The 13,904-nt window shown below is 34.4% G+C and overlaps 3 protein-coding genes across 8 annotated transcripts; 2 read left to right on the forward strand and 1 right to left on the reverse strand.

Annotated features, from left to right (window-relative positions):
- Window positions 1-1,748: 1,748 nt before the first annotated feature.
- LOC105230602 (palmitoyltransferase ZDHHC15B) lies at window positions 1,749-9,095 on the forward strand. Of its 6 annotated transcripts, none has more exons than XM_011211469.4 (8): window positions 1,749-2,647; window positions 2,712-2,833; window positions 3,980-4,086; window positions 4,158-4,395; window positions 4,551-4,683; window positions 4,756-4,885; window positions 5,942-6,028; window positions 6,296-7,817. In XM_011211469.4, the coding sequence occupies exons 1-8, from the start codon at window positions 2,497-2,499 to the stop codon at window positions 6,600-6,602; spliced, it is 1,275 nt and encodes a 424-aa protein (XP_011209771.2). In that variant the 5' UTR covers window positions 1,749-2,496; the 3' UTR covers window positions 6,603-7,817. The 6 variants fall into 6 exon arrangements, with proteins under 6 accessions (XP_011209771.2, XP_011209775.2, XP_049308288.1 ...); XM_029552192.2 differs by lacking the exon at window positions 6,296-7,817 and adding an exon at window positions 8,253-9,095 and having other exon boundaries at window positions 1,899-2,647; XM_011211468.4 differs by having other exon boundaries at window positions 1,901-2,647; window positions 4,533-4,683.
- Window positions 9,096-10,334: 1,239 nt separating this feature from the next.
- Window positions 10,335-12,072, reverse strand: LOC105230604 (putative methyltransferase C9orf114). Its single transcript, XM_029552191.2, has 2 exons — window positions 11,220-12,072; window positions 10,335-11,163 (listed from the first exon to the last, which is right to left on the reverse strand). The coding sequence occupies exons 1-2, from the start codon at window positions 11,929-11,931 to the stop codon at window positions 10,406-10,408; spliced, it is 1,470 nt and encodes a 489-aa protein (XP_029408051.2). The 5' UTR covers window positions 11,932-12,072; the 3' UTR covers window positions 10,335-10,405.
- Window positions 12,073-12,144: 72 nt separating this feature from the next.
- LOC105230605 (activating signal cointegrator 1 complex subunit 1) lies at window positions 12,145-13,709 on the forward strand. Its single transcript, XM_011211475.4, has 6 exons — window positions 12,145-12,420; window positions 12,478-12,580; window positions 12,638-12,771; window positions 12,832-12,974; window positions 13,029-13,171; window positions 13,236-13,709. Exons 1-6 carry the CDS (start codon window positions 12,258-12,260, stop codon window positions 13,642-13,644), a joined length of 1,095 nt encoding a protein of 364 aa, XP_011209777.2. The 5' UTR covers window positions 12,145-12,257; the 3' UTR covers window positions 13,645-13,709.
- Window positions 13,710-13,904: the final 195 nt, after the last annotated feature.

Genomic DNA, 13,904 nt, shown 5'->3' on the forward strand with positions numbered 1-13,904 from the left:
TCATAAATGGCAACAACAAAAGCAACAGTGTGCCTAGGCGGTGTATGGGGTAGTATGAATGTGGGTTGTACTTTTGCTTATTCGAAATGCATCGAGTAGTACTTACTGCTATGTGTAATGTAATATGTAGTATGTATACGACATGCATATGCTTCCATAGCCAATTTAGGACATGACAGCCGCGCAGCAGCCGGCTTTTTATAACGACGTCGAAGAAGAGAGAAGGGCTGCTTCTCTCAAATAATCAATAATGTTATTGCTGGGCAAAACAGTGTTATGAAATATACTGCCATCACACGCTACCCCGTATGTTACCCATACTCTCACTCGCACTAACATTTTTTTAATATAATGTATGCGCTTATAATATGAGCCTAACTACAAGCGTTACATTAAATATGTTATCCACTAGGTAGTTCAATGCCACTGGGGCTCTCAAATGCTCTTTGGGCCTTTATCACATTTTTAACTGACTGAAGAGATATCACCTTCACAGTTTCTTTTATCACATGAACACGGCACACTAACACAGATGTGTCCACGTGAAGATGATGGGTTGGGGTCGGACAAACAGTCAAACATGATGAAGAGAGCATACAAACATTCTTATCGCCTTATCGTAGTTGTTGGAGCCGATAGCCTCAACGCGGTCGTCGAAAAATCAACAACACTCAGTTTTCTCACACACTATTTTTATCTACGAACATATCCATGCATACAAAGTATACCTGTATATGCTCGTACACACTCGCACAGAAATATTTCTCTTTTTTATCATATTTCACCTTTCGTTAAACCGCATGAGGTGGGGTGGAGTAGACAGGCAAATAAAAAGACTGAAAAACTTTTATGCAGACATACTAAACACTCGGGACATTCGCTTGTTCTCTTTGATCCGCACAGCGACTGTATATACGTAAATGCAAATGCCTAAACCTAAATATGTATTTTCATATTATGTACATGTACGGTGGCATTCGTACACGAAAACGAAGATTGACTCTGGCCGTCTAGTAGTAACTTTTGTAATCGCTGGGCAAAGTGTATGATAAAAATTTTGTTGCTTTTCACTTAACGAACTTTTGCTTGAATCAAATACAGGAGCGATTAGCTTTTTTGGGATTTTATGTCACTTTTGGCATTTTTTAGAACACTTTTCATTCATTAATATTTCAAATTAACGGTTTATGGTAATGAAATTTACATTTTCTTAAACTGATACGTTTGATGAAATCTTCGTTCAAACTATATTCCGATAATCTAGTATACTTCACTGTACTCGGCAACGGCTTTACTTTGACTCAATTCTGTGCAACCCAGTTCAACTTGCATACTTTTTCGTGGCCCCCCTCAAGCGTTTTGGGGCGCATACGCTCTGCGATGGCTCTCGCTCTCCCTCCCTCTCTCTTTTAACATACGTTCAATATTCTCTCTTCTACAGAGTTGTATGTTGGTGTACTTTGGGCAAGTAGGGTTACATTTTCCTATAGATACTTACTTGTTGAAATTGACTAAATACTTTTTAAGCCCGCTTGCTTAGACTTGATTGCTTTGTATTCGGACGTGCAATCGAATAGGTTGAAAATTTATTGGTTCTTTGAATTCTATACAAAAAACATATAAATTGCAGTTTCTGAATTTGTTCTTATAATGCCCCTTTCGGAATTTTTATTAATTGTAAATTCGATTATTTTGTGCAATACCTTTCATAATTGTGTAATTTTTTTTTTTTTTGAAATATCGAAATTACATTATTTTAAATTTTTAAACCGAGGATCTATATTTCGAGTGTTCCATAAATTTTTTGTATTTGGGCGATTCCTATATGTCAAATTCATCGTTTCTGGCAACACCATCCCGTAACACTTGCCTGCACTTGGTTTAGTTGTCCGTTGTTTTTTGTTTGACAGTTGCTATTTTGTGTTTTTCTTCTTTTCCAAAAATAGTGAACAGCACATAGACAAAAATTTGGAAACGAAAAACTTTAATTTCACTTTCACTACGCTAAACAACTATTTCCGTTTTGCCGAAGAACAAAAGCCGCCAATTTGCAAAGTATTCATCTTTTGTTATAATCCAATTGTAGGACGCACAGGCATACTGAAGCAATGTCTACAATACGTACTGCTTTGCAAGAGACAACCAAGGCAGAGGAGTAAAAGAAATTGTTGAAAATATAAAACAGTCAGTAAATGATTAAGTACGTAAATTGAGGTGACCAACGACTGCAGTCGAAGCGCGGGTGTTCAATTGTACTTAAGTACAACTAGTGCGATAGATAGTAAATTGAGTGTTAGTAATTTTGTAGCGTAAATATATATTAGCTATTTAAGAGAATTTTTAAGAATCGCAAGTTTCGAAAGTGGCCCCGAGTTTTACAAGAAATTTGGAGCACCACTTACTAGATGTGTGCGCAATCTATGCAAAGTCAAAACCTGACCATCAACCTATAGCTAGCCCTCAGAACAAGCACACAAATTTATACCGAAACAGTTCATGTCAGCAGCAATGGGCAATTATGATGGTGAGAGTAAAAAATCAACAGCCTTAGGCAGTTGTATGGCGGCACTAAAATGGATACCAGTCATATTCATCGCGGCTGTGATCGCATGGTCCTATTATGCGTATGTGGTGTCGCTTTGCTTACGTACGTATCAAATATAATTGCCTCGTTTGCAGTAATTAAATTACAGTTATATTTTTATTTTCAGTATCCATCGAAAACGTCTTTGAACAAATTGTTTTTCTGATATTTTATCATATAATATGTGTGTTATTTTTCTGGTCCTATTGGAAAACCATCTTTACGCCAGTCGGTACAGTTCCCGCGAATGTAAGTGTAAGCACACAATGCACTGCATTGTTGTAAGCATGTGTATATGTTTGCGGTTTAATGTAATCGTACATTTAACGGTTATCAATTCTTATCTGAAATGTTTGCGTTATCGCAATTTATAATTATCCCGAAAGCCCCTACTTGATGTAACAGGTGCGAAACTTATTAAACAAAATTATATATTAATCGAAATGAGTCAGTATTTTATAAAGAATTTAATCAGCGATGCATTTTAAGTATGTGTGTTAGCGAAGGAATGACTTATTAAATTGTTTTGCCGACAACAATGCTTGTGTCAGTTTATATATTTTTCGTTTTCAACTTGAGTATTTGAGAAGCTAAACCGGATACATTAAGACGTCATATTTGATACGGTTTAGGTTTTAGCTAAATGCTTTGCAATTCTGTTTTCTTTTCGAATATTTAGCACGGAAGTAAATTTATATCTTATATTTCTCTCAATACAAGACTTTACTTAACACTTTGAGCCCCGCGTGCCCACCCGGGGTCATTTTTTTTCTGCACCGGTGGACCGCATGCCGACGAAGGGTTGTGCTTTAGTTGACAAGCTGGTTTGGTTGTTTTTGTTTTATTGATTGTTTACTTAGTTTTATTGGTTTTTTGCGATTGAGGTGACTTTGTGATATTTATTTTTGATAAACCAAATGCATTTTTTCCCCTTTTTTTTGTGACCACCGGTGGTCACATTGTCCCAAATCGTCAAAACATAAATGTCCACCGGTGGTACACGCGGGGCTCAAAGTGTTAAAAGCGTTAATTCCGATTTTTTTTTTTACTTTGGGAGAAATTTATACACAAATTTTTAACTAACGTTATATCTCCAAATCCGTCAATGAGTATCCCTGATCCTTAATACACACCAACATTTTAAATGTAAATGTAAGTCTGTTTCTTATGCTTTCAAGCCGAAACACTTTAGGTACACTAATAGACAAACGGATTTCTAATTAATTCATTTTAAATGTAAGGGATTTTTTACTGATTGAAAAAATATATTTTTGCATTTGTAAATGTATGTATGTACGAGCCGCTGGAATAGCATAACAACAAATTATGTACAAATCTGCCGTCCCGTTATAATTTTTGTTATATAACTATATTTTGTTTTTCAACCTCTCACAGTGGCGAATTCCAGAAGCAGAAATAGAGCACATATTTCATGCCGACACTCAGGATCAACAAAAGAGAATACTAGAAAATTTTGCCAAGACCCTGCCAGTCACAAATCGGTTTGTTTTAAATGAATATTATCAATTTTCTTTAATTCAAATGTATGTCTTTCCTCGAAACTCGTTGTTAGCACACTGAATGGTTCGGTGCGTTTCTGTGAAAAATGCAAAATAATCAAGCCAGATCGTGCACATCACTGTAGTGTCTGTGGTGCTTGTGTACTCAAAATGGATCATCATTGTCCGTGGGTTAACAATTGTGTCAACTTCACAAACTACAAATATTTTGTACTCTTTTTGGGCTATGCGTTACTTTATTGCCTTTATGTGGCCTTAACATCGTTGGAGTATTTCATACGCTTCTGGCGGGTAAGTGCAATCACACACACACAAATACTATTTATTCTTTGCTGTATGCATGTGGCATGTTTTGATCAAGTAGTTGTTATTATTTACACTGAATTCCATACAATATCAAACAATTACAAAATTGTTCAAAAATGAAGTTGGAACTTTCACAACAGGGCGATTTGAATAGCGGCATGGGACGGTTTAACATAGTGTTCCTGTTCTTTGTGTCGATAATGTTTGCAATAAGCTTGGTGAGCCTGTTCGGTTACCATGTCTACTTGACGCTTATGAATCGTACAACGTTAGGTGAGCTAACCGCAAAAACATATTTTATCAAACTGAAACAATTTTCTAATGAATATACTCTAAAATCTTTAGAGGCTTTTCGAGCGCCAATATTCCGTATTGGTGGTCCAGACAAGAATGGCTTCAATTTGGGTAAATACGCCAATTTCCAGGAAGTGTTCGGTGATAACTGGAAACTGTGGTTTTTGCCAGTCTACACGAGGTAACTTTTCTTGCTTACATGATTTCTGTATATATTTTTCGTAGTATGTGTGTTTTCAACATTTTTTATTTGTTCACAATTTTGCTGATATGTGCAATTTACGTGTGTGTGCAGCTTTTTCGTTTTTGCAATTTGTTAAATGTTATTTGCTATAGAATGTGCACTACTGAGTAATCAGTTCTCCTCTGCCTTAAATATACCTTCAATTCTTATTTTCTGATCCTTTAACCATTTCTACTGAATGTAAATAGCATTTTTATAAAAAAAAGTTATTTGGCAAATTAAAAACATGTTTATTACATAACAGTTAGTTACACCCGTTCACTCATGCGCAGTTAATGGGAGCATTTACATTTTTATTTTTCTTAACTATGATTTCGTATTCAATCTGAATTTTAATTATTTAAAAAGTGTAGTTGTAAGTTTTTAATAATATCTCAAAATAAGAAAATTAACCATTTGTTTGTATTTGTTGCGAACAGAATTTAGTATGTAAGTATGAGCAGAGTGACTTGCTTTGTGACAATGCGGATTTTTAAGCATCGCGATCAAGATTAAATTAATTATACATACACAATGAGATTAGCGATAAGAATTAGCTTATCAATAATATATATAAGAATTTGAGAATGTGATATGAAAGAAATAGCATTAAAAGAGAATTTGATAACAATGAGTGACGAAAAAATCCTCAGTGGGAAAGTGTATTGAGGTCTAGTTATTTTGATCACCCAATTTCCAAAAAAAGTTTTTTCTTGAAACAAAGAGCTGCTTAGTTCTTATAGCTAGCTTTTTTAATTATAGTAATGTAAGTGTCTTATGCTTTGACTTAGTTCAAATGAAACGATGAATCCTTCTGTCAATCCCTTGTCCTCCTTACTATCCTAAATCTTCGGTGCATTCTGAGCAAAATGCGAAGTAATCAAATAGAAATGCTGCGCACACAAAATAATAACAATAACACATTTAACTGTAAACGACCGTGGAAAAATTACTAAAATCAAATAACAAAATTAAACTCGATAATTTTCATTACCACACTCATATTTGTCGCAGTGTCGGCGATGGATTGACGTACACAACTCAAAAACAACATCAGATGCAGTCATACGACTCCATGGGCGATACCACGCAGCGAACCAGGTTAGCATACGAACCATTAAATCCAGTTAAATAGTGCGCAGATAAGTTCAAATGTAATGTAGCAGCTTGGCAGCGCTAGTAGAACCAACACAAATAATTACTCACATTGTTGTTGTTTTTCGAACTGTTTTATGCTACTCGCAGCATTTTTTCTTATCCACGCTCATTACATTTAACATTTCTTATACTAATTTGAGTAAATACCCATACACATCTTTTTTGTTATTGCTATTATCTACATAAAAAAAAAAAACGAAAACCACACAGCCAACATGAGTTGCTGCGCGAAGACGATACACTGCCATTGAATATGACTGGCGCCGCTGTCGGCTCAGTATCTGCGGCTTCCACTGCAACGGTGAAATCGGTTGGCGCTGGAGTCAATGGAATGGTGGCTGTAATACCAGTTCAGCCGGCACAACCGGTGGAAGCGACCACACCAGCAGCGACCGACATAGAAGTTTTAGTTGTGCCAACTATGGACACTGCCAACGGGAATGTGATTATCAATATGAGAGACTTAGAAAGCAGAAATGACGAACAGCAGCAACAACGAAATAATCAAAACGTTTAGAATTAGCTCAATGTGTGGCTACATTCATATTTAAGTTCGCTGCAGAATATCCAACGATTAGTTATTTAAAATTATAAAAACAATTAAAGACCGCGACGACTTCAATTCCGCTTCGAAATCAATAGAATTAAGCCGTTGGAGAACCCCTAAATATATCATAGTACACCTTTATGTATGCCATTGGAATTGAGATAATTATGAAGACCATTGTTGGGCCTTTTTAACTGATATTTATAAAGTTAAAAAAATATAAGGAAATAAATGGAGTTAAAACGAGACTCTGAAGATTTTCCAGTACTTTATAACTGAATCGTTAAAACCCTACAATTCCCTTTATCAGCATGGAAAATATCTTGTTGATTTTGTTATTTAGTCTTATTATATTGGAAATATTTCCCGAAGTAGTTTTTTTTTTTTTAGTTTTGAGTTGAGGACGAAGGCGTTGACGAATATCAGAACGCTGGAAAATTTTACAATATAAACTGCATTTAAAACTAAACTAAGCATATGATCGCGAAAGAGAAAAGTAGGAATATTTGTAAGATTTTCAATACAACTATATCTTCATACATACCTAATAATGATTAGAAGGTCATATATATAATAAGTGTGTTTTAATTTAATGTTTCAAAAGCATTTTAAAATTTCTTATGAACAAATGTCTATCTGTATATATATATATATGTATGTATATATTTATACATGTGTACAAGTATGCACTAGAGTAATTAATGTTAAGTAAATGCTTGTTAGAATAAGCTTTTTATAGTTTAATTCCTTTTAGTATTTTTATGTTTTACATTGTAAAATATTTTCATTTAACTCTCACTTTTGCTTTTCATTGAAGCCTCTTTCAACTTATTATGGAAAAATTGAAATAGAAATGGCATGCATTGCCAAGTGGTTAATAGCTCACGCAGCTCATGACATTATAGTGATACCCTCTTTGACTACCAGTGTCTTTATTGTATAAACTATTAATTTATCGATGTAATACCCTCATGCTAAGTGTGTATATTTCACTGAAAAATGTAATTGGTTCTATCTATTTATCTATCTACTGCATACATACATACATATTGCGTAATTTTGTAATACATTCAAAACTATAATAATATACTTTTTAATACCGAATTCCGTACAATTAATTCTTAAATATTTTAAATGTATTTAGTAGTTTCTTATTTGAGTAAACGATGGAATTATGCAAAACAATTTTGTGTTTTTAATTTGCCAAATTCACTTTCAGTCGCTAGTCAGCAGCGTTTTTGAAAGCGTTGAGTAGTTGTGCATGAAATACACTTTATTCATAGAACCATGTATTATATCTAAATTAAAAGTTCGATAATTCGTGGAAAAAAATCTGGAAAACCATAAAATCAATACGGAGATAGCGGTCCGACTAGAAAATGCGCACAATACAAAATTGCAATCATAAATTTTTGAATCATGGGAATTAGGAATTCATAGTTAAGAGTTGTGAACTTGTGGGACTTTTCCCTACATACGTTAAGTATTGTATGAATTTCATAAAATTTAATAAATTTCTGGTATTTATATGTATTTATCTGCTCGAATGTCAAAGCTTCTATTCTGGAAAATGTATGTTAGCAATTATAGCACACATATCCTTCTCCCCTTTTCGAACAGCATGGGTGATGGCATCAGCTATCCAATACGTCATTTAGATGAGGATGCCGAATCGTTGCTGGGCAATAGCGATACACGCATTGAAATGGAGGAGGATGTCTTTCCAGAGACTCGTTTTCACAACACATACATTCCATAGTTGATAATTTCTGACGATAACGTGGCTTCATATTATATTTAGTTGAAAGACGGAGTCCATTATTTTACGTAATTCTTCTTATATAATTTTAGAATGTGATTATCTAAACTTTGAGTTTTTATTGCGGTCACGTTTTGAATAAGTCAAAAACTCAACGAAAATATCCAACATTTTTAGAAAAAAGGTGGTACATATGTATACCTACTATGTACATATTTATAAAATTAATATGTTGTTAGGCTTATAATCATGTGTGTATTAAGTTATCTATGCATTAATACTTACTTTCGGTGGCACTGCGTAGTTCCATACAATATACATATATACCGACTCAGTGCTTCGTGGATACTTCTGAACCGGACTGACAAACGAAATTTGTAACTTCAAACTTAAACCAGCGGGAGCGGTTCCATGCAGTTTCTATTCGCTAAATTTTGTATAGCGAAAAGATAAATAATAATGTATGTATGTATTGAAAAAGTATTACAATTGAATGAAATTATAAAAATAATAATGTACAATATATTAGTTAATAAGTTTCCTACCAAAACCATATTTATACATACATATGTATGCGTGAACGTATTTCATATCAAAGCAAAAAAGCAACAGCTTGCAAATAGAAGCAGAAAAGTGTAATTACTTTTAATTTAATTAAATACGCAGTATTTTTCAAAATAAAATTTTGATTTAAATGCTTTTAATTCTGCTTAGTCTGTAAAATGTGTATCACTCTTGAATGCTCATACTCTAAGAAGCCTCGTATTACAGCTTTCTCAGTTCATTACTCTTACTTAGAAGCTCAATTCGTTTGTTGCTCATAAATCCTGGGAAACAGGCTAATCTTAAGGACTGTGGACAGATATTAGATGAGTTAGTTTATCAGAAGTCATTCCATAATACAGACTCTTTTAGGTTCGTACATTTAGAGGTTTCATGCAAATAAAAGTGTCTCACATGCCCTGCTCTGACACATTTCCAACTTTAATTCACCTAATTTAGTTATTTTCCAAATCAATCCAAATCCAAATCAATCAAATGCACAAGTGTACGTTCAGGTACAATATTTAGGTTATGTTTAGCGCTAACATCTTTATGTACATGTATGTATGTAAAAACATGCACTGGTACCTAAAATAAATATAAAATATTGGTTTTTAGTAAAATGTATTGAAATTGAGAAGAAACGACAAAAACTAGTTTAATTTTACAGTCTAATCTATATCAATTAAAACAAAACATCAAAATAATTATAGGTGTTAGTGAGCTGTGTAAAAATAATACAAACCAAAAGTAGAATGTAAGAAAAATGAACCGACGGCAAAACCAGCATAACCGGCATAACAGTTTCGCACAAAACAAAATTCAAAATTTTATCAGAATATAACGGCTATGTGACGCGTAGTCGTATGTAGATGGAGGTAGATGTGAGCAAATGTGTACATAGGTCTGCTCAGAACAATAAATACTACTGCGACACTAATATTTCATCTGTTGCAAGTACATTATTATCTGTTAAATAAATTTATTTTCATGAAAAAGGCTCACGGTCGCGAAATGCAAAGTGCACTGGAATACAGCATTAAACATTTATGTATATATTTTGTTTAGAGTATGTAAACTCCATTTATACAAGCTGTTGACTCTATTTAACTGGAACTTGCATAAAGTTATTCGTAAGCGTGGATTACTAGTAATATATAAATAAATCTTTACAGAAAACATACATTTTTGGGTTGATTCATTGTGTGGGAATTGGATATACAAATGTATTTACTATACAAAAAAGCTCAATATGATCATTTGTACATTAACAAGTAAAAAGGCATATGATGATGAAGTAACGCCAATAGTTGGAAGTGTTCGTTCAAAAAGTCTCATATTCAATTTTATCTTAAGAATGTATATCTTTCAAATTCAGGTTAAAAGGCCATACAAAGGTCTATTGTTTAAAATGTTTATAAACAATTTTTAATATGATTATTTCGTTTCCTACAATAATAATTAAACTTAATTAGTCAAAACGACTTAGATCCCCTAAGTCTTTAGATGGTACCATTGATTTGATCTCGTTCGTTGGCACTACTTCGAAGTCGTCATCAATCGTACTCGAGGCATTATTAAATTGCCTTGAAGCTTCTGAAGGCGCATGCTGGTTTTCATCTATTGAATTTTCAAATGTCGTTTTAGTTTCCATTATATTCTTTCGGTGTTCTTCTTGGTTATCCTCATGGTTGTTCACATGTTCATCAAATTTACGTTTCTTGTTTTTCTTATTACTTTTAATCACATCTGGACGGATGCCAGTATCATCACTGCGCGGCAGTTGGTATTCATCAAGTTTTTCCTCCACTTCCGGTACACTGGGTTCGAATTTTTCCTGTAGTGCTGCCAAAGCAATTAACAATGCCTCCTCTGTGCGAATTGTACGCGACCCTTGACGTGGCAACACGTTCACATAATGATCGAAGAGTAGAGCAGGGTCATCTACATTCAGTTTTTCATCATTTGCCAGGGCCTCTTCGAGACCTTTTAAACCGCCAAATACAATAAGTAGATGGTTGAATTTGTACGAACGGTTTGGCACCTCGTGCACATTAGTACCACGATCGGAAGTACCTATTGTAAGATCATATCCTCCAGCATAAGGACCCTTTGTGAAAATTTCAGCAATAGAATGAGCAATCCGTACTGAATAACCCCAATAAATGCCTGTTTCTCGTCGGGGTTCTTCTGGACTGACAATTTTGCCCCGCAGTTTCTTGTTGTTATCTAGAAAAATTTAAAACGATCAAATCTCCAGAAACAATATAATGAATTCAGTATACCTTTCACATTGTCAAGCTTAACTGTGACGCGGACACCCGGTTCAATGGCTTTATTAACTAACACGTCATTCAATAAGCCCACGTTAACATACGAATGTCCATCTTTTGCCTTTTTGTCTGAAATTATGCCTTCACGATATAGAAATACGTTCTGTTGACGCAAGTGATGTGGCGTGTCTAATGGATTCAACAAGCCCGAGTACTTTAAATCTTTATGTAAAGGGAAAAAGAACTTTCGTAGATATTGAGGACATTCCAAGTACTGAAGGATACGCGCTAATTGCAAGCAACTACTCCGTACTGTTGGCGGCCGGGAGTCGCCACCGTTTGCCTTTTCTTCATCATCAGAGTTATAATTACGTTTCGTTTCACGTGCCGTTGCCACACCTACATCATCGAACACTATCACTTCATGTACACGGAAAATACAAGCAGCGCGCGCGATTTGACCAGCAACATAGGAACGTAGTTCGGCAGATTGTGCATTCTCCAATATGGAGCCTGGTACCGCTATGCTTATTGTTGAAGGATCGGCTTTAATATTGTCTGCACCTTCCACATTAGCCTTAGCTTCCTCGAGGACAGACTGTGAATTTTTCTCCAATTCTTTGAGCAGTTTCTCCTGTTTACGTTGCTTTTTTAGAGCTTTTCGTTCCTCATTAATTTTTTTCCATGATTTTGGTGGCTCCTTTCCTATCAAGACTGGTGGCATTTTTAATTTTCCAATAATCTGTAATTGTTTTGTTTTTAAATACCGAAAAATTAACTTAAGGAATTATAAAAATTGCAGAGAATTATATTATAAACGTTCTCTGAAAATTGTTTACGATATTTGTGAATTGCACGTGTAGAAAATGGCAAGAATTTTGTGGTGAATATAATTCTTTGACAGTGAATGATCAGCTGGTTATCATAATTTTTCTTTTGATATTTTAATTTGTAGTTTGAATATGGTTTTGTTTGGCTTTGTTATCAAACATTTGCGAAGTCCTGTTTCCTGTTTATTATTTGCGGTAAAGGTTTCAAAATAAAAGTACAATGAGCCGAGAAGTGTTGGCACCACCATTACAACGAATGGACAACAATCGCTGTTATCGTGTGAATTTAATCCATGAGGACTTTGGTAATCAACTTGCAGCTATGCAGCGCAAAGAACATAAACCTGAGACAGCAAATAGCGAAACTGCATATATGGAGCAAGGTATATACAAATCTAGCTTTTACCATTTACTTTTTCTATACTCGATTATTATTCTAGACCTGTATGCCGAGGATGACGATGATGAGCAAGAAGATAGCGAAAATTTCCAAATCGAGGAACTTACAAACGGTCATTATAAGCTAACTATGCATGTTGCACAGTAAGGGGCTATTACCTTGTTTATAATGCCAATGTAATCATAATCCCTTCATTTTAGGAGTTTTTATGGTGGCTTGATCGGTTTCAAAGGCAGCACGAAACGGCGCATTGAATCAGAAACGCGTACAGAAATTTTTATTCCACGCGCTAGAGAAGGTGGTCCGAAACAAGTCGAAGATATCACTATAAAAGGTCAGTTGCAAATATATTTATATTATAAAATTTATATCACTGCTACAACTTTAATTTCAGGTAAAACACGAGTAAGCGTTATGACGGCTCGGAGAAAGATTAATTTGCTAATAGTTTCTCTCCGCAAACGTATGCGACCAACACATTTTGCGTGTGTACCATTAAATTATGGAGAAATAAAGGAGCGATTCTGTGAATTTAAGGTACAAATAAATTTTATGTTTATAAATGTACTTATATAGATTTTCTTACCTCAGAAAGAAATTCTGGAGCTTAATTTGCCAGGTATTGATGAAATGCTTTTCCAAACTGAGGAGTGCATACATTTAACATTAAGCACATGCGTATTGCTAGATGCCGCTGAGCGTTCTAAAGCTGTAGAGATATTACAAAGTTGCAAGTACGAGATACTGAATTGTTTTCGAATTTTATACATATATAAATTAGTTTTTCTTTTAACTAAGGGCATATCTCTCTGAACTACGAACACCATTTCAAATTGAAGTTAGGGGACTGGAAATTATGAATGATGACCCAAGTGCAGTGCGCGTATTATATGCGCGAGTAGAATCCCCTGAATTACAAAAGTTTGCTGATTTGGCTCTGCAGCCATTTTTGCGTAGTGGTTTAGGGTTTGATGATTATGAGCGAGATAATGTGAAACTACATATGACTATAATGAATAATCGGTATCGCAAACAGTTAGACGCGAAAGCAGCAGGCTCTTTCGATGCACGTGAAATATTAAAACGTTACGGTGATTACAATTTTGGAAGAGTGGAGTGTAGTGAGGTGCATCTGTGCGTGATGCATCAGACTTCGGGTGATGAACATGGAACATTCTACAAAATCACTGGAAGCTTAAAGTTCTAAATCGATGCTAAATAAATATTACCATTTTATTTCAATTTCCAAATAAAAATGGTCAGCTTCATAAATTCATATTTATCTATATTGAATGTGTGCTCATCTCAATTTTTGTTGCTCGATCCGCAGTTTTTGTAGTACTTTCAAATATGAAATCATTTTTAATTCAAATAAAACACATTTTATCACTTTTTAAAAATATCTGCATTTATTCTTACCCTTCAATATTAGTAAATTAATCGTTTACTATATTACATTCAAAATTT

Source organism: Bactrocera dorsalis, chromosome 3 (assembly GCF_023373825.1).
Source record: "Bactrocera dorsalis isolate Fly_Bdor chromosome 3, ASM2337382v1, whole genome shotgun sequence".
Taxonomy (NCBI): Eukaryota; Metazoa; Arthropoda; class Insecta; order Diptera; family Tephritidae; genus Bactrocera; species Bactrocera dorsalis.

Bases quoted from the DNA above. Each gene is read 5' to 3' on its own strand.
- LOC105230602 (XM_049452331.1), top strand. From the start codon at position 2,497: ATGTCAGCAGCAATGGGCAATTATGATGGTGAGAGTAAAAAATCAACA. The intron at 2,648-2,711 runs GTACGTATCAAA...TTTTATTTTCAG, and splicing joins TGTGGTGTCGCTTTGCTTAC to TATCCATCGAAAACGTCTTT. The intron at 2,834-3,979 runs GTAAGTGTAAGC...AACCTCTCACAG, and splicing joins TCGGTACAGTTCCCGCGAAT to TGGCGAATTCCAGAAGCAGA.
- LOC105230605 (XM_011211475.4), top strand. From the start codon at position 12,258: ATGAGCCGAGAAGTGTTGGCACCACCATTACAACGAATGGACAACAAT. The intron at 12,772-12,831 runs GTCAGTTGCAAA...CTTTAATTTCAG, and splicing joins CGAAGATATCACTATAAAAG to GTAAAACACGAGTAAGCGTT. The intron at 12,975-13,028 runs GTACAAATAAAT...TTCTTACCTCAG, and splicing joins AGCGATTCTGTGAATTTAAG to AAAGAAATTCTGGAGCTTAA.
- LOC105230604 (XM_029552191.2), bottom strand. From the start codon at position 11,931: ATGCCACCAGTCTTGATAGGAAAGGAGCCACCAAAATCATGGAAAAAA. The intron at 11,164-11,219 runs GTATACTGAATT...AAATTTTTCTAG, and splicing joins TAAGCTTGACAATGTGAAAG to ATAACAACAAGAAACTGCGG.